General features: G+C 39.2%; 2 protein-coding genes across 5 annotated transcripts in view; one reads left to right on the top strand and one right to left on the bottom strand.

The window, feature by feature from the left end:
* Positions 1 to 3,843: 3,843 nt before the first annotated feature.
* On the bottom strand, positions 3,844 to 5,345 carry vip (vasoactive intestinal peptide). Its single transcript, XM_084562361.1, has 3 exons — positions 5,248 to 5,345; positions 4,676 to 4,780; positions 3,844 to 4,046 (listed from the first exon to the last, which is right to left on the bottom strand). Exons 1-3 carry the CDS (start codon positions 5,340 to 5,342, stop codon positions 3,917 to 3,919), a joined length of 330 nt encoding a protein of 109 aa, XP_084418487.1. The 5' UTR covers positions 5,343 to 5,345; the 3' UTR covers positions 3,844 to 3,916.
* Positions 5,346 to 16,987: 11,642 nt separating this feature from the next.
* The window catches only part of anapc1 (anaphase promoting complex subunit 1), a 53,763-nt gene continuing 44,612 nt past the window's right edge, over positions 16,988 to 26,138 (top strand). For all 4 annotated transcript variants that reach the window (XM_084561693.1, XM_084561692.1, XM_084561691.1 and 1 more), the window contains exons 1-16: positions 16,988 to 17,304; positions 18,436 to 18,675; positions 18,887 to 19,051; positions 19,153 to 19,195; positions 19,303 to 19,400; positions 20,960 to 21,042; positions 21,281 to 21,354; positions 21,444 to 21,589; positions 21,671 to 21,828; positions 22,090 to 22,221; positions 22,362 to 22,580; positions 23,393 to 23,488; positions 23,581 to 23,671; positions 24,837 to 24,902; positions 25,002 to 25,139; positions 25,388 to 25,531. In XM_084561693.1, the coding sequence (XP_084417819.1) occupies positions 18,460 to 18,675; positions 18,887 to 19,051; positions 19,153 to 19,195; positions 19,303 to 19,400; positions 20,960 to 21,042; positions 21,281 to 21,354; positions 21,444 to 21,589; positions 21,671 to 21,828; positions 22,090 to 22,221; positions 22,362 to 22,580; positions 23,393 to 23,488; positions 23,581 to 23,671; positions 24,837 to 24,902; positions 25,002 to 25,139; positions 25,388 to 25,531 (1,869 nt within the window). In that variant the 5' untranslated portion in view covers positions 16,988 to 17,304; positions 18,436 to 18,459. The remainder of the gene's footprint in view (positions 17,305 to 18,435; positions 18,676 to 18,886; positions 19,052 to 19,152; positions 19,196 to 19,302; positions 19,401 to 20,959; positions 21,043 to 21,280; positions 21,355 to 21,443; positions 21,590 to 21,670; positions 21,829 to 22,089; positions 22,222 to 22,361; positions 22,581 to 23,392; positions 23,489 to 23,580; positions 23,672 to 24,836; positions 24,903 to 25,001; positions 25,140 to 25,387; positions 25,532 to 26,138) is intronic.

Raw genomic sequence — 26,138 nt, 5'->3', positions numbered from 1 at the left:
TCTTAGCGCTGATCACTCTTTATGTGCCTGGCAAATAAATAAACTGAAACTTAATGTTTTGTGAGGAATCTTGACTATGAGGCCACCTGTGAGGTTAATCCTGCTTTAACTTTACTTGTACGTGTCTTCTGTTACACGCTGCTTAGTAAGGGAGGAAAAAGTGAGTGAAAAGAGCAGTATAACAGGGTTGTTGAAAGTTCTTAGCTGACATTAGAAGTTTATTTCAAAGGACAGATAAACTTTACTGATATCTTGATTGTTTTTGCATCAGAAACAGCATGACATGAACAAATGAAGGAACTGTCTTAAAACACATGAACAGTTACCGGCCACTTTTTTCTCACTTATCCCAATCCTAATAGGATCTTAAGACAAAGCTTAGATCGTAATCCTGCTTCTTCTCACATTCTGAGGACAATCGTGATGCACTCAGTATGTATCCAGCGTTTTCATGTCAGTGTCACTGAGCTTCATGTCAATCAGCTGACAGCCACGGGGGAAAAGGAAAGGCCACTTGCTGCTTTGTGCTCATATATGTCAACATGTTGTCATCTACACAGTCACACCTATGATTGATAGGTTGACCGGGGACAACCAATTAAAATCAGTGAATTTAAAGAGACAATCTAAGTAAATCTCAAATAAGGATAGCTGAACAACCAAAGATTTTAATATTGCTATCGCTGTGCTGCCTTTTACTTTGGGTGAAAGTTTGTTGAAATTACTCAGATTTCATTCTGATCTGCCATCAGTTGCCTAAACTATAAAGTTTTCATGATTAAAAATCTGAACTGAACAAACATATGCCCTAAAACTTTGGCTCTAATAGTTGCAAAAGAAGCCGTTTAGTGATTTAATTATCAAACAATCAGGCAGACAAAACGACTCAGCTTTGAAAAATAAACCGACATCTTTTATTTGGTGAGTGGTGTACATCACTATATGCACTAAAGGCAGGTCTATGCACAGTTATAACTTCATTCCTCTACATATTGATTAGTATAAAGTGGTTATATGCGTCTGTGTCCTCTCAAAATGTGCTCCTCTTGTCTATGAATCCCATTTTTTAATCAACAAAAGACCACATATGGATTCTCTAAAACATGTCAGTTTTAGAGCTCAGATCATGATTGCACCTTTGGAAATGAATGGGACAACAGTTTAATTTGAATTCAGTACAACCAAATTTATTGTCCCAAGTAAATCTATTGAAAGTGAGCATCCTAATGATCCAAACTCGAATGTTCCCTCGTAATTTTGTGCAACTACTGTTCTCTTGATGGTAGCCAACTGAGACAACAGAGTTTCTATACAGCAATGAAGTCAGTTTAAAGATAATCAGAGCAATGTTTCACTTAGAGATAATGGGATAGAGAACACTCTAAAATAAAAGAAGTACTTAAAAAAATGTATTCCCATAGACGTTCAGCTGGTTAAATATTTAAAGGATTAATCACATTTATTGAAATAACTGTATCATTGAGTATTATTTGGGGAAGTATATCCATTGAACGTAAAGATAACAGCGGTTACCTTGAAAGAAAATTCGACGGATATTCTAATGAATTACTGTATCATGTAACATACTGTATGTTATCAAGCAGTAATGTCACTGAAAGTTAATGGATCTTGTCTTAAAGTGAGACGAGTCAGAAATGATTCACAAATATGCTTAATTTCAAAAGTATTACCACTACAAACTAAAGTAAACATATTCATTGACATTCTCTGTGTTAAATACTTTAAATAAAAGTTAATGGGACAATGATACTGAGCAAAATACTTCCAGTGAAAAGCTGATTGTACATTTTGAAACAAATGTGTATGACAAATATTCCATTCAAATGTATACAAGGTTACTTCCATTAGTAATTGGACTATAATTTAGTTGAAGTTAATGGCACAATCAAAGTGAAATTTCACCGAAAGCAACATTTTCCATTCAAAGTTGGTCATGTAAGCTAAAGTTAAAATACATTGACTGAAATAAGTATATATTGAAAGAAATTGACTCAATGGGCACGGTTTTAAAATATTTGAAGTCAATGGCACAATTTATGTCAAATTCAAATGTATAGCTGTAGTTGTTCCATTAACAGCAATCAGGACATGGTTTAGTTGAAGTCAATGGCACAATTAATGCTACTCAAAAGTCTATGAAGCAGAAATTCTACTTAGGGTCAATGGCTGTAGGGTCCCACTGAAAACTAATTGGTCGTGTTTTCCATTTGCTCCAAAGCTAATGACGCCATTCTTCAACTAAAAAATAGTTGGACATGTTTTCAGTTGAAAGTTTTCATTGAAAGTCAATGGAACAACAGTGATCTCAGAAAGAAACTGAACCTGCTACTTCTGTTTATATTTACTGTTGCCAAACGTTGTCAAGCGCTAATCAACCAAAACTGCCCATGGAGACGCATGTTGCTCAGCGTGGCCCAAAGTCTTTAGTGATGAATATGGTGTATATATGTGCTATATATACAGTGTAAACATGTACTGTGTGGATGGATAGATAGATAACCACATTGGAGAACACATCATCGTTGCTCGAGCTGACTTTCAAATGTCCTTTGGATTAATATTGTGTTGTTTTCTTGGAATGAGCGGTTTCGTGAAGATGGTTTGAGGTATTGACTTGAGCACGGGCCCCTCCTCAAAGTGGCTGCAAAAAACAGGAAGAGGAAAGCAAATGGACAAAAAGAAGAAGGTTACTGATCTGGAAAATGCATTTATTTTCTCATTTACAGCATTGTTTTTAAGGTCATGTGTTCTGATCTTGTGTTAAGCTCTCATAGAGCTTTCATTTAAAATGTATAAAAATCTTCTTATGCTGTGTTTGCATTCTTATGTTTATGTCTCTATAAGAGATCGTCATTTGCTATGTGGTGCGGCTGCTGTGATATTCTAGGGATATTTTTAGTGATGGTACTGCTGTGCCACATTTCCTCCTCATTTTTTTTCCACTTCTTACTTTGAGCTTTGGTTTGATTTTGAGAATGTCTGGTCGTCTGAGTGTAAAGGTTACAGTTAGGCAAATACCTACCAGTTGAAAGTTGTTGAGGAGATGGTCTACGTTGATGTCGTCGTAGCTCTCCTGGAAGGTGTTGGGTTCATCCCTGGGCTCCTCGGGATCACTGGCTGCAGGATCTTCTAGGCTGCGTTCATTTAGTGTAAAGGTAGAGAAAGATTAAGAAGGGTAGCAGTCAAAGTTTTATTGTGAAATAAAACTTTTCTTTTTCCAGTGTCACTGTACATTATTATGATACTGATCTTGTAACTGTGATTGAAATACATAAACGCACATGTTTGGTTGTGTTTTATTTTATCTTCTGGGTCTTAGGATAGTGCTGTGTTCAGGTACTGCTGGGAAATGTTAGGTTCTCAATGTCTCAATTTCTTTCACGGCCTCAAACAGGCAGCAGAAATGTGAACTCTTTAGGAAGCTGCCGACTTTAATGTTGAAGAATTAGTCAAATGTATCCTTACAACTGACGTTAGGAAGGAAACACTAATAATTGACACAAAGTATAAACTGTTTTTTTTTTTTTTTTTATCTTTTGGCCATCATTTAAACTGCTCATAATTAATTTTTAAGTCTGATTTCCAACTGCTAAGCAATTGATGACACTTAAATGAAAGCATTGCTACTCAAAACATAGTGATTAAGTCAATGAGGGTGCAGTTTATTTATAGCATGTCTCTGTTTTTCTATGTAGAAAAATCGAACCTAAGCCTCCAAAGTGAAACCAGCAAAAAATGAAATAATATTATTTAGACATATTTGGTTGAAATAAAAAAGCACAGACATAATGTTCCGGTATTTACGCCAGTTTATGTCTCTTTATGTTCATGTAGCGTTCTTGTGCTTTCACAAAGTTACAACCCGTTTGAAAGGGACTGGAAAGAGGAATGATTCTTACCTCCTCTTCCCTGTTAAGACTGAGTTCAGGTACTTCTTGACAGCCATCTGTTTGCGAAAGCGGCTGTAGTTGTCTGTGAAGATGGCGTCTGAGTGGCGTTTCACTGGCTCCTCCATCAGCTCATCGCTGGACAGAAGAGGGGACATCAGAATGAGGTCAGGTTTCAATGCAAAGTCAGTGAAACTCAGAGTGTGTGATTCACGGTATCTTCTCTTTGTCTCTCTATATACATATGTGTGTGTGTGTGTGTGTGCATGTTTGTGTGTATGTGCCTCCTGGCTGTGTATGAAACATGGCATAAATTAACCTTTAAAATGTTTAGCCATTTACAAAAAGCATCATCAAGCTGGTTGGTTCTATTCATTGCAAATGTCAGAAGGTCCTCTGGTGCAGAAATCTCAATCATGATGTGTTGTAAGCCTCTCTTGATGAGAAATATTGCAGTTTAAGTTATTTGTATTTTACTTGATTCTATGTCCAAAGGAATTTAGCAGTCCGTGTTTATTTGGCATTTAACACGTGTTATTGCAAGAATGGAAGCAAACTAACATTTGACAATACAGTTGTTTCCTTCATAGCAAAAACACAAGTTTAAAATAATGGATATATATAAAATGATAAAACTCAAGACACACATTTGCATATTTTTGTTTTTTAATCGTACATGAGTAGATATGGGTCTGCTTTCACTGGGACTAACATTTCCTTTTAGCTATGGATACAGACAGACTTTTCCAGACGGAGTGGTCACCTACCTGACCCGCTTTCCAATCAGAGACTCCAGGTACCTCCTCGCTGATAGCTGTCCGAGGAGTTTGCTGTATCCGCTGGTGAACAGACCGTCTGCGTGTCTCGTCGGTCTGCAGAGCATCACAAGACAGAGACAGCCGCATTAAAATCTGGTCGTACCGATAGCTAATAAAATACAAAGTAAGGCAAACAAACATACACCAGCTATAATTTTCCTATCGCGCTGAGCGGAGTTGCACCAATGATGGTTTTCTTTTTTCATTTTGCTGCAATAAATATATTTTATTTGCCAACAAACTTATTCCTGATTTGATTCTTGAAATTTTCCCCGGTGTAGAATTATTTAGTTTCCCATCTCTTTTAATAATGAGACTCTTGATTTACGTAATTTCTGACATTAACCGTGACAACTTGAATAAAAGTTAAGAATTCTCCTTTATATTATTAGATTCGAGCAAAAGTCAAGAGAGAAACTGCTCACAGCATGGATATTTGATTAGATTATTATTATTTCTTAATCTTTCTGCGGTTTTAAAACAAATAAACAAAAGAAAAAAAAAATCAGGTTTGCGCTCACCTCATGGATGTGTATGGCAGACTCAGAGTCCGGGAGTACAAGACACTGCACAGGGCTATTAGGAGAAGCAGGTGGGGACCGGTCCTTTGTAACATCGCTTTACACCTGAGGATGGAAATTGTAGGACAATTGTTTATGATCGTTCAAACCTGAACACGCTGAAAAACGTTAGCGAGGGTGGATGATATAATTCAGATTTGTTCTGTATTGTAAAATTATTCGGTACTTTTGCTGGAGGAAAATGGAAGAAACGGATGAGCATTTAAGAACCCTAGATCCGTTTGCGCATTGAACTTGATCTGATCTGATGTTGAGCTAAGACAGAGATAAGACCAGACCTCAGCATCAAGTGCGCAATTACGCACTGCTAGAGGCATTAAAAGACGAGGTGTACAGAATCTTTTTTTCAAACCTTGTAGATTATCCGTATGTATTGGCTGCTGGTCACAGAACAATTTATTCTGAATAACTGACAAAATGTTTACATTTTCCTCAAAAGAAAAAAAAAAGAGAGTAAATTTACTAATGGAATTGTGAAGGTGTTTTATGTAAATTTTCGTTTTTTTCCAATTCAGTTCTCTGACTTCCCGTAGTGTCGACTGCAAACAAACTAAAACGAGGATTTTTAGGGTCTACGGACTGCCAAGATACTGATCTTTGCCACACGTCTTGTTAACGGTGCAATTTGACAGCGGGAAAAAAAAAAATTAACTACAGTATCCAATGCGTAATTACGCATAGCGGAAACAGTAGCGATAGTTAAACCCCTTACTACACCGCGAAGATGCTGCAATTCTGCTACCACAAAAGACAACAAAATAAGTGTAAAGTGTCGAGCAGCAACTTTAAAACTCCATGTTCTGATGTTTATATAGATCTAAAGTTGTTTGAAGGGAACATAAAGTCAAATATACACGTTACCAAATTAAGGATGGAGCGCACAGTCACAAAGAAACCCTATTATAATTTCTATGTAAATAGAAAATCTTACATGTGCTCTTGGGGAAGTTGTCTGCTTTGGCTCTTGCAGCTGCGCTGTCCAAAGTCCTGATCTTGAGCTGCTGCTGCTGCTGCTGCTGTACAATATGTCCACGCTGTTGGTCGATGTTTCCTGACTCTCTTTCTGTCTTTCTGCTCGCCTTCAGCCCTGCTCTCTTTTTATACACCTGGATGTTTCTCACGGAGCAGGAGGGGACATCAGATTCATCAGGGGCTGGAGACGTCAGTAGGGCGCTGCTTCCGTCATTGGTCTTGCTCACAGTCGGAACCAAAGAGGCCTATGGTGGAATTAGGGGGAAGTTGTATTCTATTTCTTCTAATTAATCGCAAGAATAACTAACTTATAAAGCCGTTGACTCATCTGATCACCATCCCATGGGCCCCTCGCACTGATGGTCAGCTGTTGTAGGTGGGGAAAACTGGAAATTGCACAGGATATCCAAACTAAAGAACACTGAGACTGAAAGTTTAAACTTACAGTTTTCTTTAGATCTGTTACATGAGATGGAATAAGAACAAGATAAGATCAAGCAGAAGAAGGGTGTCTAGGGCCAAGTCTCCACAAAAAAGCTTTGATAACTTTGTTCCTTTCCAAACGAAGAGAAGGAGCCCCTGAACTCCACAACTTATGTGATTTGAATAATACTGAAACTTTCTACATTTAATTTTTTTACACTTGTGTGTTCATTCTGACACACGCGTGACTTTCGACTCAGAGAAATGGCAAAACAGGCTACACTGAAAAGCCTCAACAAAGATGCAGTGACTTTGAATTTGAAAGTTCTTTGCAGACCACTTTATTTGTGATTGACCAACTTACAGTCATGGTCTTGTTTTTGTTAAGTTGTTCAAGTCTCTCAATGTGTGTAAAATGTCTGAGAACCTCATATAAAAAATGAAAACCGTGTTAGCTAAAGATCATTCATTCATCATCCCCTTTCCACTCCTTTCACACTTGACTTCCACAACTCTCAGCAACCAAGAGTTTAAAGTAATCCGTTGAAAGAAAAAAGCTGTTGGTTGTGTCACATTTGAAAAAATTGTCAATAAACCAGGCCAGTCTGCGATGCATCCATTATTTTATGAAGAATTAAGACTGACTGGTGGATGAAGATTTGTTAACATTTAATGTGTTTTGTTAAATTATGTTGGGAACATGTAGCTGAACAGTATTTTCTTTAATGCGTATACTGCACCAGGAGACTTGTGGTTGCTTTTCTCTCCAGCTCTTGCAGAGTTGCAAACTGTGGACACCACTTTTTATTGTTTCAAATTCTTATGCAACGTAGGGGACTATATAAGATGTGCTTCCAAGCATACCCAGACACTTCCTTTTTTATCTTACACGTTGTCCTCTCATGACACAAATACTTGATTCCTCAACAATGTTATCAAAATCCTCCCGCTCCCATTTGTATTCATCCAATTATAACCACAAAGTGAACGCTGGGTGCAAGCATCTTGGAGATTACCACCTCAAATAAATCCAATGAAGCATTTTCACAATGTTTTGCAAGACACCGATGCTGACGTCTATTTCAGGTTGTGATGGGCTTTGACAAAAGAACACCACGCAGGACTGAAGTGTTTCTGAATCCACCCACATTGTCCCCGATGAGTCTGATTTGCTCTGCTTGGAATGGCACGGTGAAATAGCTGTGACGTCGGCGGGCGCTCCATCCATCCATCCAAATGAGTGTGAACCATTTAGCCAATATCACTGGAGAGAGAAAAGGTGATTGGTTCAGACATGGGAGACGTGGAGAGGAAGAGACAGACTGCGTGACAGAGAGACAGAGACAGAAACGGCAGGAAAACAAAAGAAAAGGGGAGATGGTGGTGTTAAGTTAAACCAAAACACTTACCTGAAAAGGCCCTAAGCACACATGTTAAAGACATGCAAACATGTTGCTTATCTTTCTTCTCTTACGTATCGTTCCCTTCTTTGTGAATGGTAACCTGAGTTTTGTCTTATTTTGCATGTGTCATCATTTCAAGGTATCAGCTTTTAGCCGCACATAGAAGCTCCTAGACATCCCTCAAAAACTCAAAAACATTAACAGTCTATCTGAACATTTTTATTGCACTTAATATTTAACTCAAGCTATTATGCAGTTTAATTAATGACCATTATTGCATATGTCTGCGCATCTCTCCTGGAGAAGTTTCTCCTCATTTAACGTTTTTCTTTTTGTGGAGTTCTTGTGAAATGTGTAATTATTCCCTTTAGTTAACAAACGCTACAAAAGTAATTTGTAACAAGGTCTTACTGTATGACAAACCTCAGACATGTGCAGGATTTGTGTGGAATTCTAAGACTTAAATTTGAATCTACGTGTTAAGTGCCTCGTGATGCTTTACTTGTTTTTTCAACATGTCACTGTGAGACCGGATCCTGTTACACTGATTCATAATGTGATTTGCTTTTCTAGATTCATGTCGTATTAATCACTGTGGGATAAATTAAATGACGTTATGTTTTGTTTATCGCAGTCCCACTGTGCTATACATAAAATGTATGCAGACCTGACACAGACAATCATTACTTCCACTACTGCTACCACAACTACCACCACTCTACTTTTACTACTCTACTACTCTAAGTATTACTACACAGAATACTGAAGTTTTGTTCTGTCATTGATCTCACCTTTGGGATAGGGTAGCCTTGTATTTATTGGGAGCTGCATGAAACTTTTACTGTAAAAATTGTATCTCAGATTCGAGGAAAAAACATGCAAAAGTTCTGACTGCAAACTACTATATATGTGAAACACACAATTTTTTGTTAATAAGATACAATTAACAACGCTAGTCCAGGCACATGAATAACTTAAAGCAATCTAGAAAATACAAAGTTGTTAAAGGGCAAGTTTGGCCAACAGGATGCTATCTGTTTACCACTGAGTAAATCCTTCACAGTCAGTTAAGTTCAAATTTCCTAACTTTTGAAAAAACATGGCTCAGTTCTTATGAGAATATAAATCTGGTAACAATATGGAGTTTATTGTTTCAACTGTTGCTCTGCAAAATACTTCTATTTGAGTGAAGATCAAGACTCCAGCAGCAACTGTAGTACGTAGAACAACTAATAGTCTTGAACTTCCCGCAGTTTCTTTTCCTCCTCCATGCACCTTGGTAGCAGGTGAAGTCACACCAGAAATGCAACCTTTTTCTATAAACGTATTGTAGAAAAACAGAGCAAAGATCAACAGACCAACTTTTCACCACAAGAATAATCGTACTTACCATTTAAAACTCATTCATTCATTCATCTTCTGTAACTGCTTGTTCCTGTGAAGGGTCGCGTGGGTGCTGGAGCCTATCCCAGTTGTCATCGGGCGAGAGGCAGGGTACACCCTGGACAGGTCTCCAGTCTATTGCAGGGCTACCATTTAAAAATGCTTTGATCAATATTTTCACATTAACAATAGATTTGCCAACGGCAACGCTGTTACCTTTTAGCATCTTTCAGCTCATTGTTTTGGTTTTATCCCTCAGAGCTTCCCTGTATGTTTTTCCTCGACTTCGCTTTTTGATGCCAAACAGCTGGCAACATTAGAGACTAACTGGTGAACACAGTGAAGCCTTTGGCAGCTGAAGAGTCAGATGCTTCCTTCAAGTATTGGTGGAGACCACAAGAACGAAATGGATAACACTGGATGTTCACCATTGAGTTTTATTAGGTTTAAAATGTTAATGTGACATTTACAAGTAGCAGCAAGTAACAACTCACAAAAGATGCGCCACAAAAGCACAGAACTACCAAAAAGAAACCTCAAATTTTAAAGCATGTATTTGTACTCACTGGAAAAGATGAGGGACAGGTATTTGGTATTTGGTTGTGATGATGTGGCTTTTACCACTTTAAAGAGACTTTAAAGGTTTCTTCTGCTTGTCTGCTTGTCACTGGTTCAACTTTAATGGGTCAACGGACACACATCCCAAGCCTTTGAATTGATTTCTGGTCCTGAGAGTGCATGAGGTGAATTAAAATCTGCGCTCACATAAATTAAAATAATATTTGAAAAAAGGCAGTGTTAAGATACATGTTTTTTTTTCAATTGCTTAGCATTTGTTGCTGCGTACTTCATGATGATCCCAAATTTTATTTGCCTCTTCATCGTGACAGCAGCGTCTCTAGCCTCCTCCTCCTCTGCTCGTCCTCCCTCCTCTCAGCCATGATGGCACTATGTGAACCTTAATGTGATCAGCCCAGAGAGAAAGTAGATTACACAAAAGTCCATGGGAGAAGGAGATGCTCTAATTGACAGCAGTGATTGGAGACAGATCCCTGCAGGAAGAGGAAGCTGATGGAGGAAACATCAGCATTATTATGTTGATGTTGATGGAATGTACGGAAGAAAACGTTCCTATAGACGAGCGGCAGGCGGCTTCACCTCTGTACGGTGGATGACACAGAGGACAGAAGAGTCACCAGAGATACCCAAAGTTATGAATCCAGTTTGAGAGAGAATCTCTGGAGAATTTCTACCATGATGACTGCTATCGCTGCTAGTTAAAATGCCACTTTTGCCACAGTAGCAACTAAAAATACTACAAGAAGTGCTTAATAAGTCTTAGGAAAGGCAATTTTTATATAATTCCATGAATAACTCATTGAGGGTGAATTTGGGGTCATCAGAGGAAAAGATTAGCCCTGGTCTGCTAGTAATGTGACATTCATTTATTTGTTCTTTTAGAAAAGAAATGACATAAATACATTTACAATTATAGCATCGAGACTCAAAGCAACTAGTGAGATACAGACGCAAAATGACAAAGAAACACAAACAGGTCACGAAGAAAAAGATGTAAGTACAAACAACTATGGGTGCAAAATGACGAGAAAGAATTGCACATTGTACTGAAAAGAAAGTGAAATGTAGAAATTGAGGCGCTAAGAGATCGCTTAGACTACACACTAGTCGCTACAGTACATCCGCGCCATTTGTGATTTTGTGTCTTGTCAGTCTGGATTGCTCATACGCAAGGGAGGGGTTTTATAATTCATCCATGGAAACAGGGTTTTGAGGGCCCCTGGTGCTCTGGAGCCCATGATTCAGACGGTAAGACAGTAATCCAGCATTCCTGTTACTTCCACAGCTTCTTACAGGCCTTCCACTTGTATCGCTGCAATTATTTTACTTTCTTCTACCACTGCCTCAACTATTGCTTCTACTTTTGTACAAACTGCTGTTATTGATTCATCTTCAAGTAACTGAAGGCCTTCCAATGAATCAGATACCTATGTGGCAGTCCAAATGTCTTTGTAATGATGAGACTTAACATCACTTCTTCCACCAGCCGGTGTGATGAGGGGAATCCCCTAGCTTGCTGAGTGCCTCCTATGCACCACATTATCCAATTAGCAGACCACAGAGTGACCACTCTGATGGCAGATTACTCCTGGCAGGCTGAAGCGACTCGATGGGGTCTTTCTGTCGCTGTGGCTCGTCTCTCTGACGCTCTTGTGAGTGTACGTGGCAGGTAGAGAGACGGAATAAAGATACTGAGATAAGACAGAAACAGTTGATAAAAGAACTGGCGTGGACAAGAGACTGTACAGAAGACAGAAGCCAAGGAAGAGACAAGAGTGACCAAAAGCAAAAATATAATTATTGAGATTTCTCTGTGACCAGATTTTTCTGTAGTAGGATGGTTGAACAATGACATAAAAGTGGCCAAGTGATGTGATGACTATCTATCTATCTATCTATCTATCTATCTATCTATCTATCTATATATCTATCTATCTATCTATCTGTGTATGTCAAGATGCTTGCAATGTGGACGAAAAAGACAGAGAAGACTAAAATATACAGTATGACTAACAGTATGTATCTGTTCACCGTTTGGTCACCACGTCGTCAGTGCTGGTGTATAGATGACAGTATCAAGACTCCCCCTCCACCGACAAACCACAGGCCGTTACACTCATCTGAAATGTCGTCACAGGTGCCAGTGTGAAACGGATTTTTGTCTCCCATGAGGGAAGACTCCTCTCTTCCTGCCTCGGCTTGGACCCAGTTGGGTTTGGTGATGGATTGCTATCCACAACCAGAGGAGATTAGTCTGATGAATTACAGCTAAACTCCCCTGACGGTTAAACCTGGTTTACTGCAGCAGGACACAGAGCTGAAAATGAAGACAATAGGTCAACAGTGCCGGATGAAATTTGGGAAATGAGCAGCATTACTGCGGTATCACAAATGACATGTTTACAGCGCAAGCTGTTTGTAGATAACTTCCGTCATGAGAAATTAGATAATATCATTTAAAGGGCATTAGTGGTATCATTTTGAATAAGCAGAAACTCTAGTTAGTCTTAAATTTGACTTTACTTTGGTACGCCAAAAATAATATTGTTAATGCTATGTGGAGAAGCAAAAATCAGACTGTGATTAGCTTAGCTTAGCTTAGCATAACAAGTTTTTCTGAATGACCATACGGGTGATTTGTCCCAACCCTCTGAATACAGTCAATGGGAGATTAATGTAAGATTTGATTTATTTATTTATTTTTTTGATTAGGTTTAGGTACAAACGCAACTTTAGAGAAAGATTGAGGTTTGGCTTCAAATACAGGACTTTTGTTGTCATGGTTACACTTAAATACACAGCTAAGGATCAGTCGTAGTTAGAAGAAATGTAAACTTGAAATAAACAGCAGTTTGTCCGCCCATCCATCAACCTTGAGCTCCTGCTTATAACTCATCATCTCACTGTTACTGTGTTTGTGTCATAATTATTATGGACACTAGAGGCCACTATCACAATGAACTGGAAGTATCAGATTTAATACGCATTTCCAAAAGACTTCCTTTTTTGCATTTTGGGAATATTCACAAATTATCACAAGAAGGTAGAATAACCCAGCAGAAGTCAAACTATGTCAATATTCCCAATGAAATCTTCTTTTGTTACATGTTTGTCAGTTTACCATCAAGGGAAACTGAACCAAATAGTGTACAGCAGTTTCAAAATTTGTCAGTTCTATCAAAAGCCACGTTTCCAAAAGACACTTCTGTAGTTCTGTCTTTTTTTATAATACCTTTATATAAACTTTATGTACATTTTATATTTCCCATGTGCTTCTAGTTTTGCTAAGCTAGGATAACCAACCTTTGAGGTTTGTCTTTAACTCAATTCATTTCAGTTTTATTATTTATACAACAATACGACGCTTTACAAAACTCGCTCCAAAATACCCCCAGAGCAAGCATGAATGTGACAGTGACAAGGAAAAACTTCCTTTTAACAAGAAGAAACCTTGAGCAAAACCCAGCTTATATGGAGGGACCCACCTGCCTAAGGCCAGCCGGGTAGAGACAGAAAAAGAGAGAGAGAAGAGAGGATAGGAAGAACGAGATAAACTTGCGTCTGTCATAGATACATCCAAATAAAGAGCTCATGTAGAATCGGTTCATGATACAAATACAAGATATAGCTGACGATATTACATGACAGTTTGAGAATGAATATTAATAAAGCTGTTAGTAACAGCAGTAGTTCTATCACAGGTGAGTTATCTGCTATAATGATTGAATATAGGAGGTATCATAGGCTGGTTGGAGGATTATGCATTCAGGTACGAGTGGATAACTGCAGGAGGACATGAAGACTGGGCAGGTTGATGAGACCAGGACCATCAGTGAGTAGTATGGAGCTCCACAGGTCAGAAACACACATCTCCAGGCCAGAGACACTTACAATAGTATATATTATATAGAGTAATATGACATGAGACTATAGTACCAATCTTGTCAGTAAGAAAACAGATACTGTAGGTGTAATGCTCACAGTTATTCCTGAACAAGTATCCAAGCGCAGTGTATAAAATAAAGCACACTCTGTCTTGTCTGTGATTTGGAGACCTATGATTCCTGTTTCCACGGGTTATGAGACATTTTTATCCATTCTTTTTGTGTGTTTCGATTCTCACAAAGACAGGGACAAGCAAAGGCTATTGCTTTTTTTTTCTGTTCTTTGTTACAACCTCCATTTTCTCTCTCTCACATACAGTACACACAATCCACATACTCATCAGAGTCCCTGGAGGTTGCTCTAATAAAGGCCCTGTTGATGGTGTGGGGCCTGCTGCACAGGTCAATTAGACCGCCAGAGCTCTTCATTGCATCCTAAATTAACTAAATACATAAATACATTTGGCCCGCATTCAGGCCCACTGTAGACATTACGTACGGCAATGCCATCTTCGGACTTTAATTGGTGCAACACACACTCACGCGCACTCAAATTTCCATCATTAGTGCTCCATAACCAGCGAAACCCCTCCCGTGATGCACTTGGGTCTACCTCTCATAGGGACCAATGAGATTACATAGCTTTATACGGGAAATATCTATCTATCTATCTATCTATCTATCTATCTATCTATCTATCTAAAAATGTTGGAGGGGAACAAAGGGGAAGATCTCTTTTTTCACTGGAAACATTTCAACTTGTCAAACAAGTGCAAGTGATAACATCATAATGGCTGCATCCCCTTTAGGTGGTGCCCTGCCTTTGTGCATGCTCGGTCAACAACACACCTGAATGTAACCATCAGTGTAGTTAGCTGCAGCTGAGCCTTTCTGCTATGACATGTCAAAATGTGCTGAAAGAACCTCTCTCTCTTGGAACCATGAGAGTTCTGAGGAGATGTGCTAAAATACAATGGACTGCAAGTAGGGAGTTTCACTGTAGTTGTAACTTGAGTGCACTAAGATTATTGTAACAAATCAGGTAAAACTTTGCTGCTGATGTTTTGTTTGAGGTTACAGGATACTTTTTATTTATTATTGTGTTATTATTTCATGCCTTCCATTCTAGTTGCAGACTGTAAGAACTATGCTTGTATTCAGTTTTCACAGCAATCTGTGATGACATGTGAATGTTGAACTTTTAAACTACAGAAGATTAGATAAAAGTGCTGTGCACTCTATGGAGTGGATTTGCAGAAATTAAGCCATTTCTCTCAAAGAACGAACTACCGACAGAACCACCAGAGTGCGACTTCGGTTCGACTTCAGTGCGTCACCACTGACAGTTGTTGCTCGTGGATGGTTTTGCAGCCCTTCAGTAATGAAATCTGAGCACCTGTTATGGCAGGATGACCTCAAACAGCCGACATGCAGCAGCTAAATGAGTGTAATGAGGCGTCTGTCATGGTTGTGTATGGGCATTAGCTGCTGAGTTATAAAACTGTAAAGTCCTTGTTTTCATGGAAAGGCAGAATGAAAAATATGAATTTTACCCAACATAATTACAACATCTCCTGTAGTTATTTTTCTGGATGTAATGTTTTACAATGTGCAACATTTCAGAGACTTCAGTACAGTTGAACTATACTACTGGCATTATTGCCCATGTCGTTTGCCAAATAAGACATCCACACACATAAGGAAGGTTATTAAGACACTGCAGGAAAATAGCAAGGGCTTCTTTTATCAGAATCAAACCAGTCTGTCTTTTTCTCTTAAATAGCTCCCTTTTCAATGTAATGGATAAATCTTTCTCTTACTTTATTCATCTCTCTCTCCCTGACACACGCAGCATCCTGGGATATGTGCACTGATATTGTCTGGGCGACTTAACTCAGTCAGATCCTACCTTGTTGTCTAGCAGGCATCAATCACATCCACAAGCCTGCCCTGATTTCCTGCACCGATATAATTTCTCATGTCCACCTTGTGTTGAATTTGATTTCTTTGATTACAGTATGCAGCCTGTCTGTCGACAACATGAAGCTTTACTCTGCACCAGACATTATTGTTATAACCTGACTATATATGGGATATATTTGTTGCATAGGATAAATATACATATCTATCTAGTTATTATTTATTGTAGCTAATAATGTATGACCTTTCCCATGTGATATGTGTAAAACAAAGCTAACATTCAGTGACAGTATGTAAAACAAGTTAAGCAATTCTTGTCTGACTCTAAATCTGGGTGTGACTTTAAACAGATGCTGGTCATTACACATCACTTCCTTGTCTGAATATCAGCCTATTAATTCTTAATTGGGGTGACAGTTATTTTATCTGCTACATTTATTAATATCCTCCACAATCTAAAGTTCAAGCAAACTTGACTGTTTGAAGTGTGCTTGTTTGGGTTCATTTGGTTAACATTCAATTCAAAAGGGTAGCTCACACACACACACACACACACAGACTGGACTTGAAAAAATAATGTGATCTGCTTGTTAACAGCGTACATGTTACAATATATCAACTTAAATCCTGAAGTTGTATTGAAAAGCAACCACCTTAAAAATAGTACCAGTGATGTGATGCATGTGATGCATCTAACGTTGATATTTTCTTATGATCTTTATCCCGTCAGACTGCAAAATAACACAGGACTCTCTGTGCAATGTAAAAGGGAAACATTTTTACTTTAAACATACTTGAATACGTGAATAAAACTATTATGAATTAATTTAAGCAAGAGGCAATGCAGCCTTTTCTGGAAAAATCTCAAATGTTTTTTTCCTCATATCTCTGATAATCCTCCTCCTGATAAGAGTTAGAATGGATAAAAAAATGCAACATTTTGCACTTTAATTATGGACTGTAATTCCAAAACTTCATAAATATATTATTTTTTCAGGTTTGGTATTCTTTTGGTTTTTTATATTAATATATCACCAACCCTTTATTACAATTCAAATATGCCCACAATGAAATGAATCGTTGTTTACATCCTTGCTTTATTCCTTTTTGTCGCTGAATTTCTTTCTCGAGTTCACTCGGTTCACTCACGGGTGCATTTCACGAAGCAGATCCTGGTCCTGATGTGGTCAGCCAATCAGCACCGAGCTCGTCCTTTCCTCTCTTCTGATTGGCTGACCCGTGGAGGAAGAGGATGTCGGGACAGCAAAGATGTCCGCGCTCATTTGAAAACCTGCTGTAGCCAAATCCATAATTTGGCACATGATACTACTTGTTTTATGTTGGCACTGGCGACGACGTTGTGCTCAAGCAAGACTCGTAAAAAGAGAAGACAAGGACTCCGAGACAAGAGCCAGACTATTCCTTATTATCAGGTTAGCGGTTGAATTTCTCCCTGCTAACTCAAAGCTAAGTGGAGCTAATATTAGCTAGCGTGCTAATCGAGTCAGTGAAAACAACGGCAGCCTTGGAGTGTTTAGCGTTAGCATGCTAGTGCTGGAGAGTACTTTTTAGCTAGCTTTTGGAACACAGCTAACTGTCAACATGTTTATAAAACTAGCAGCATCATATACTCCATGTGAAATACTAAAATGTCTGTTGGGTTGAGAACTTCAGTTAGCTTTAAGCATATTGCGTCCGTCAGGGTTAATGTTGATGTTAATGTTGACGTTAATGTAGCAATATGGACTCATACTCATAATACTTACTTACTCATTACTTACTCATTTTAGGGGATTAGTCTGTTTACTCTATTCCGTGACCACTAACAGTATCATGAAAGGCTGTTATGGGTAGACGTACAGATACAGCAAATAAAAGCACGTTTGGGACTGTTTTATTCAAGCTACCGTATACAGAAGTAGAGAAATCAAAGGCTGTAATGGTGTCCAGCCAACATTAATGTCGATTATGCTCTTTTGTGGAAACTTGAGTCTTCAGCTTCCTTCAGTACAGAGATAGATTCTGGTGAGATAAACACAGACTGGATGCATTCAGTATCTGTTATAGTTTTATTGCAGGTCGAGAGAGCTCGTTGTTATGGAAGTTTAAGGAAACTGCATTTGTTCATAGTCAATTTAGCACAAAAAACAACAACAAACAAATTAACCTCCCTGACAGGTTGCTATTCTTTTCGTTAATCTTTATTTTTACTCTCTATTGTGTCTTTTGTTGACATAATGGACCTTGCTGCCACTCCACTTCTACCATCTACTGTCTATTTGGACAGGAAGTATAATATACAGCATTAATACCATACCATTTGTTTGTACTGCAATTCACTTATCTTGGAGATTTTTATTCCTGTGTAAAAGGCATCTATGGCTCTTTATTTCTTGTAGAGCGTAGAAAGTGCTTCTTCTTTTGTCACAGCTCTCATGTTGCTCTTCACAATTATTGTATTTACATATGTAGCAACGGATAGGTCTGGAAGAAAATGTTAAATGCATCTGACCAGTAAACAGCAAACAGTTGTAAATATGTTTCTGTGTTCTTCATGTCCCCAGAAATAATGCTGATATCTGGAACTCATGTCGGAAGTCGTGTATGAAGAGACAGCCACGATGATCGCCGCAGGGGAATTGCAGTCGTTTGTCCCGTTTGGCCGCGAGCACTGCAGGAATCATCCAAACGCCTTCAACCTGCAGCTCAGAGAGCTCCAGCCCGCCTCCGAGCTCTGGTCGTCAGACGGTGCCGCTGGCCTGGTGGGGTCCCTGCAGGAAGTCAGTCTTCAGGAGAGAGAAAGGGTGCGATTTCATAGCATTACTTTGAATTTTTTTTGTTTTGTTTGTAAAAGTACTCTTAAGAGATGCAATATTTATCTCTACCAAGTTTGGAGAAGTAATCTTTCATCACTTTGTTTCTCATGAAAGTAATACTTGTTGTGCAACAAGCACACACTATTGTTTCAATTTGGGCCTTGTTGTGTTGATCTGATGGATATGTTTTGATTGACAGGAATGTTGGCAGCTTAGGAAGGGCTGCGTGGGAGTCAAGGAGGAGGATGTGGAGTTTGAAGAAGAGCTCTATGCAGCAGGAAATGTGGTTGTCTGGAGCCAGGGCAGTCGGACACAAGCCTCCAGTGTATATAAAGCCTTCACCGTCGACAGCCCCGTGCAGCAGGTCTAGTGCTTAAAACTTTTCGTGGACAACCTCTGTGCTGTCTGAGGATAGTCAGAAATATTTATTTTCTTGCAACTGACTCTGTCTTTTATTGTCTGTAGGCCTTGTGGTGTAACTTTGCTGTTCCTCACAACAAGAAAGATGGTACTGTTTACTGTTTAAAACATTTACTTTTTAAAAGAAATTTGTGTTCCAAATCATGTATTTATATTATCGCTCTGTTGCATCAAAGCATATTTAATGTTTTACAGAGGAAGACATTGAGCACACAGTGTGTATCGTGCAGAGTAGCTGTATCAACGTTCACACTGTGACCGGGAAGGATTTCATCTCACCACTACCATTCCAGGTGAGGGGAATAGAGACACTGGGTGAGGTATTGTAGGTCCACAGGAACCCATACCGTAGATCAATATTTTAACCATACACTCGTCACATGCTACCAGTTTTGTAGGTGCAACATTATTGCCCTCATTCACGCAGTTTTGTATTCCACTTAGTAAAAGGTACCCTGCCGTTTCTTTTCTATGTAGATGCTGCGTGTTGCTTTTATTTAAGCATTAGTCAGATTAGTGATATTCCCCAGGGCAGGATGAACCATGCTCTGGAAATGCTCAGTGATAATAATGGAAATTTTGGATCACTGGCAGAGGTAATGAGCATTATACATATCAGATTTCTATATTTAGGTGTGTGGTTGACAGCCCAGCTTGTGGAACAAGCTGTGGTCAGACCCATGAAGACACTGAGGAGCAAAACATGATATGTTTTTGACTGTGCATTTTGTACACGTGTGCATTGTGTGTGTGTGTGTGTGTGTGTGTGTGTGTGTGTGTGTGTGTGGGTGTGGGTGTGGGTGTGTGTGTGTGTGTGTGTGTGTGTGTGTGTATTGGTCCCATTTGTCTGTTGCACAGCAACAAAATGTAATTTGATTCAGAGATTTGTTTTAACAATAAGTTTCAGAAACAGTGTGGGCTGCTCAGAGAAAATCATGTTCTGCTGTGTGTTTGTTTTTCTTGCTGGAGGCCTCTGTAGGTGATGATGAACTGTTGGATATTATAATAGTGGAAACGTTTGACACCCACTCTCGTTAAAGCATTGAAGTGATTATAGAGGCAAGCTGGGAATGGGTCGTTGTGGGCAAAGCAAGAAACTCCTTGCGAGAGCTTTTGTAACAGCTTCAGCTTTGGGGCGTCCTTACACTGAAAGCCTCGGGGTGCTGCACTCTCCTTGACCTTTTATGGTTCAATAACAAGTCATATTCATAGAAATTGAACTGGACTGGAAGTGCAATTAATTAAATTAAGTAAATTATTTTCTCAGTTAAGGTATTTTTAAAATGTCAACAATATAGGGAATAATGGCCATCATTTACCGGCTTGAAATGTGTCAGTAAATCTTATTTTAATATCACAGAAGACTAAGAAAGGCAGAGAATATTCACATTTGCAAAGCTCGAAGCCAACAATAGCTACCTCACTTTCATTACTGATGATCTGGGCTGAATTATTGTTTGCTAAAATTGAGCTGGTATGTCTTTTGTTCTGTTCAGATTAGAGAGAGGTAATATGGGTCAGTAAGTGGTTTTAAGTGGAATGCAGTAGCTGTTAAATAGCAGCGTAGTATCTCAGATCAGAATTCCAAACAACTGAAATGCATTACATTCATTCGCTATCTGTAGCTGAAACTACTGTAAGAGCAATTCAGCTCATTGTTTAACTGTCTTGCCTGTAACTTTACTGTTGTGCACTATCACTGCATCATTTTCTGCTGCAACAGGCAGCTGTTTTGAGTCAAAAAGTACTGCAAACAGTTAGGAATGGGTGAACATAGCTGAGCATTTAGTAGTGGTTGTTATTACACAAAAATAACTTAAAAATGTCTCTGTGTCTGCTCTGTCTCTTTCAGGTCTCAGATGTCTGGGCAACCAAGTTTGGACTTTTGTTGGAGCGTAAAAACACAGCGAATGACACACAACTCAGCTGCCCTGGGTACACAGAAGCACTCATAAGCGCACTCCATACAGAGTGGCATTGCAAAGAGCCATGTATTTGTTAGGATTTGTCCACCCACTCATGTAAAGTGAAGGAGTGACAATAAAGCTCAAAAACCTGAACAAATGAGTGCTCAATAAATCAAACGCTGATAAAAGAGTAGAGTACAGTCACACAAACCATTGTGTGTAGCAGGTTACTGAGGGATTGATGTCTTTTTTTTTTTCCTGTACAGGGAACCTCTGCCTACAGTGTTCAGCATGCTGCATCCTCTGGACGAGATTGCACCACTAGTATGTAAACCTGCAGGTATGACAGACACAAACATTTGTCTCTCTCTCCTATTGACCAATCACCATATTTGTAGCTGAATCTGTGTGTGTGTTTGTTTGCTCCAGGTGCGTTTGATGGCTCCCGTGTGCAGTATGTGTCTGACTCCACCATGAAGATAGTGTTCACCTGCTGCCAGCCCTCTATAGTTGTATCATACGACTCTGTACAGGGAATACACTCAGTCTGGGCGTTGCGCAAAGTCACACATGATGTGAGTACACAGGCACCCACAAATACACACATACACGAACTCTTGCGTCCTCCCTAACCTGGGGTTATTTACCTCCATTAGGAGCGGTCTACAGTCCTGCGGTGTCCGTCAGAGCCAGTTGGCACACCGTTGGGTCTGATGGCTTCGGGCTTCCTCACCTCTCACTTGCGTAATATCTCACGCCTCGACTCTCCTGGTGGCAGTGGGACAGCTGGGCTCGGGCCTGGAACCGGAACAAGGTACTGATACTGCTGCATGCACAATAATTAGTTGATTAGTTAAAATAGAAAATTATCTTTTTAGTAATTTTCAAAGCAAAACATCACTATAGTTTGTAGTTCTTGCTTTTCTGATAATAAGGATTGTTTTTACTTTGCCATATAAGGTAGTAGTTTTTTTTTTTTTAGGAGATTTATTAAGTCAAATACAGAAAGGAGAAAAGAAAAGGCTTAATTATTTAAATTTAACTGTCTGACCCGTAATTGGTTGTCTTCCTCTAGTTGTGCTGTTGGTACCAGCTCTCCTCTCCACTACAGTGCTCTTCACAGTCACCAGAGCAGGATCGTAGCATCCTCACCGGGAATACACTCTCGAATTCATTCCCCGAGTATATCCAACATGGCCGCCCTAAGGTGACGCTCATAACGTTTTATAAAAGAAACAAATCGTATTGTATGTGATCCCAGTTGACAACAATGAATCACTCCTCAAGACCACTTGTAGTTGCAAAAACTTACTCTGTGCTTTCTATTTCTCCTGTTTTTCACCCCAGTCGTGCCCACTCTCCGGGCATGGCAGCTCCGTCCTTCTCTGGTGCGTCTCGTTTCAACACGTCTTTTCACAGCCCATCCTCCAGGACGCACCATGGCCTCCTACCTTCTCCCAACTGTACCGTCAACGAGATGATGCTGGTGCCGGAGATGGAGCCCATCATACCGGACCTCTGCATGGAACAGCTGTGGAGTGAGACAGTCACTGCTGGCTGTCACAGGTAATGATCAAATTTGAATGGAAACGTTTGGACCTGGCATTCATGTGGATGTTACTTAGACATGTACCACCCACCTAGACCTGACCATACACCCCCATCCCATAGCAATGACACTCCTTGATGGCAGCAGCCATCCTCAGCAGGATGCAGCCTGACACAGACACACACACAAAAACGGTTTAGGAACAACTCAAAAAACATGAAGAACAGCACAAGGTGTTGACCTGGCCTCCAAATTCTCGAGATCCTGATCAAGTACCTGTGGGATGATCTACAGAGGCCCCTCCCCTCAGCCCATAGGACCTAAATGGTCAGCTTCATTTGTTTTCTTGTATTAGTTTTCTTTTGTCTGAGAAATAGACTCCCAATATTTATGCCTCCGGAGGGACCGCACATCTGTCCTTTTCTTGTGAACTTGATATCTCAGGAATGCTGTGAGCATGTTTCTTCAAGTTCGGCCCAAATGTTCTCATGGACTCGAGGATGAACTAATTAGAATTTGGTGGTCTAAGTTCAAGATCACTGTGACTTTACAAAACACAATTTGTTACCAATAACTCCATTATTCATATGCTAATAGGATAAAATTATATTTTATTTTCAAGAAGCCAAAGGTCAACTCATGATGTTCCTTAAAAGTCTTCGCTACATATGTTATGAGTCTCTACACACATGGATTTAAACTGTAGCTAGAGTAGTTGGAGGAGCCATACCACCAAAAGGCAATAGTTCTATATTTTTTTGTTTGTATTATTCTTGGTTTTTGTTCCTATTGTTGTATAGTAACTGCTTATGTTACACATGCCTTGCAGGGAGATGAGCAGCCAGGCGTCTAAAGTGTTCCTGACCTCTGACCTCTGTGAGAACCATTACCTCTGCTTCCTGGTGGAGTCTCATCAACAACTCAGGTCAGTTCTCACACAGAGTAGATTTTACACAAACACTGGCATACACATATGACGTCATTTACCAGTCAGCGTCTGTGTCATTGTGTCCACAGATGTGTGAAGTTTATTGAGAGCAACGATTCATCTCAGCTCATCTTCCCCTCGGTCACAACCATCCCTGCCAAAGATGCAGAGCCTCTGCAGGTACATCACAATGTTCATATTCAGGTCTATATAGAGGGTAGATGAAGACCAGTAAGCTCAGGAATTACTAAAACTCAGAAGAAAGAATGATACTTGGACACTTTATTAGGTACACCATGTTATTATGTCCTCATTGGGTTTCATTGCTGGCCCATACTTATATTTATCAGGTATAAGGGCCTTTACCCTTTTCTCTTTAAAGCATCTGGATGTTTCTGACTGCAGCGTGATATAATTATGTCTTTACTTGCTGCCACTACCTACAGCAATCACTGTTTGTACATTCAGCTTCATGAGCTAAATCTCTGCCTCTGAGGGCTTTGTTGAACCTCATTTTTTGACCAGAGATCAGCAGTCTTGATGATGACACTTCATTGATTTCTCAGCGAAGTCGCGATTTAGGTAGTACAGAGGAATTACAGTTTGAAATCTAGTAATTACTTTTGGTTTTGAATACTGGATTTCAGTTTCAGTTTAGCTACTAATAGACAGCTTTTAGGTTGCAGTTTTAGTTTATCTGCAAAATTAAACAGATGATGATATTTGATGTAGTGTTACTCTGTGTGTCTGTCTTATACTAGGTTTAAATTAACACATTTAAATATAAATGGAAGATTTAGTCCTTGAATTTGAAACAGCTGATTGCATCTGTGAGCGAAGCACTTAGAAACTATTCAAACTGCGTATGAAATGTGTACATTATAGTCTCAAAACAAATGCTGGAAATTGCATTAGAAGTTCATATCATAATTACCTCATACCCAGGTTCATGTTTATTATTTATAATGCCTGCCAGACTATCCAAAAATGACAATATGTAGTTGACATACAGAGTAGACAAAAAATGTCTTTTCGAATTCATGCTTAAAAAAAATCCTAAAAGATGAATTGATGATCAAAATTATTGCATATTAATTTCCCGTGAATCGACCGTTTCTAATCGACAATAAATATAACTGTTAACAGAAGATAAATATGGTAAAATGTTGACAGCAAAACAAATGAAACAAAGGCATTACAACTAAGACCTCCTCTTCATTGGGGTTAAATAGTCTTGCTAAAATTGGTTAATAAATCACATCTGTCAAACCAAATCTGTCGTAAAAGTTTCCATTGGCTTCTTCTTCATGCATGTTTCTAACAATTACACTTACTTGTTGCTCAGAATATAGATGCTATGCTGGTTTTAGAGGCCTGTGGCAGTCTGGTTCTCTACACGGGAATCACCAGAGTAAGTACGGATTAGTCCATCACAGCAGTCAGCAATTAACTGTTTATTTAAGTCTTCTTTTTAGGTGGTGAAATTATGACTTTCTTGGTGTTTCTTCAGGTCAGTAAGGTCTATTTCCCCGGCCTCCTGTCACCAACCTTCGGTCTGACCAACCACCTCCCGTACCTCAGTACACCAGTGGAGAACGTTAGCACACCGACTAACGCTGGCAGCAGGCACCTCCAAAGACTCGTTGAGGTACTGCCATGTGTTTTTCATGGAGTGATAGCTGATATCAGCTTGTTGCTATTCAATAATGTACCGTCTAAAAGACAATTTCCACTGTGCAAGACAATCTGTCACAGTAAACACGGATGCTTGATTTAATCTCATGTCGATTTAATTAATTTTACTACTTGGACAAAATATGAAAATAATCTCAAAATTGGCAAATAATCTCACTTCCCTCATTAAACTGTTCACCTCTCCACTTTTCCCCCTTCAAGGACGTTTTACCATCACCGTTGTCAGAGCTGAGGGGTCCAAACTTTAAACATCACGAAGCTTCATTTTTGGAGGATTACAGCTTTCAGCAAGCGACACCCTACATCCATGCTTTGCGGGATCCTGTCTGCAACCGGGTCACTTTGGTAGGTTTGTGTGTGTTCAAAAGACTACCTCCAACACTGACCTTTCAGCTTGCTTCGTTCACATGTTGGCCCATGTTCAGTTTCTTTTCCCAGCACTAGATGTTCCATTATCTGATCTACAGTTGCAGCTTCAGTTGAAAGCAGAATTTGAACATAATTATACAAAACATGTACTAAAATTAACCGACTCCTCATTCAGCTGAGTGCAGCAATGAGAGATCATCAGATGTTCAAAATTAATGTCGTAAAGTTGTACAAAAATGGAACTTTAATCAGGTGCATTATTAAAAATGTTGATGTTACAACATTCTGTCATAAATCAGCTCTCAGGACTGACGGTGCTCTCAGAGTTGTAGCTGCTGTCATGTCTCGGATCTCTCAAACAAATCTTCTTATGAACCCTGTCCTGCAAGACTGCAGCGAGATTTCTAACACCGAGATGCAGGAAATTGCATATATCTTAAAAAATCCATCCAAAGATTTTATGAATCAAACAATTCTGTTTTGGAAAGTTTTGGCTGTGAAGTGGATTATGTGGTAACCTTTGTCACTATATTGCACATTCAGTTTTACAAGTCATCTCATTTTGTTATTAATTTGCAATAAG

Source organism: Chelon labrosus (assembly GCF_963514085.1).
Source record: "Chelon labrosus genome assembly, chromosome: 15".
NCBI classification, from domain to species: domain Eukaryota; kingdom Metazoa; phylum Chordata; class Actinopteri; order Mugiliformes; family Mugilidae; genus Chelon; species Chelon labrosus.
Note: the sequence above shows the minus strand (reverse complement) of the source record. Positions and strands in the feature narration are given on the sequence as shown.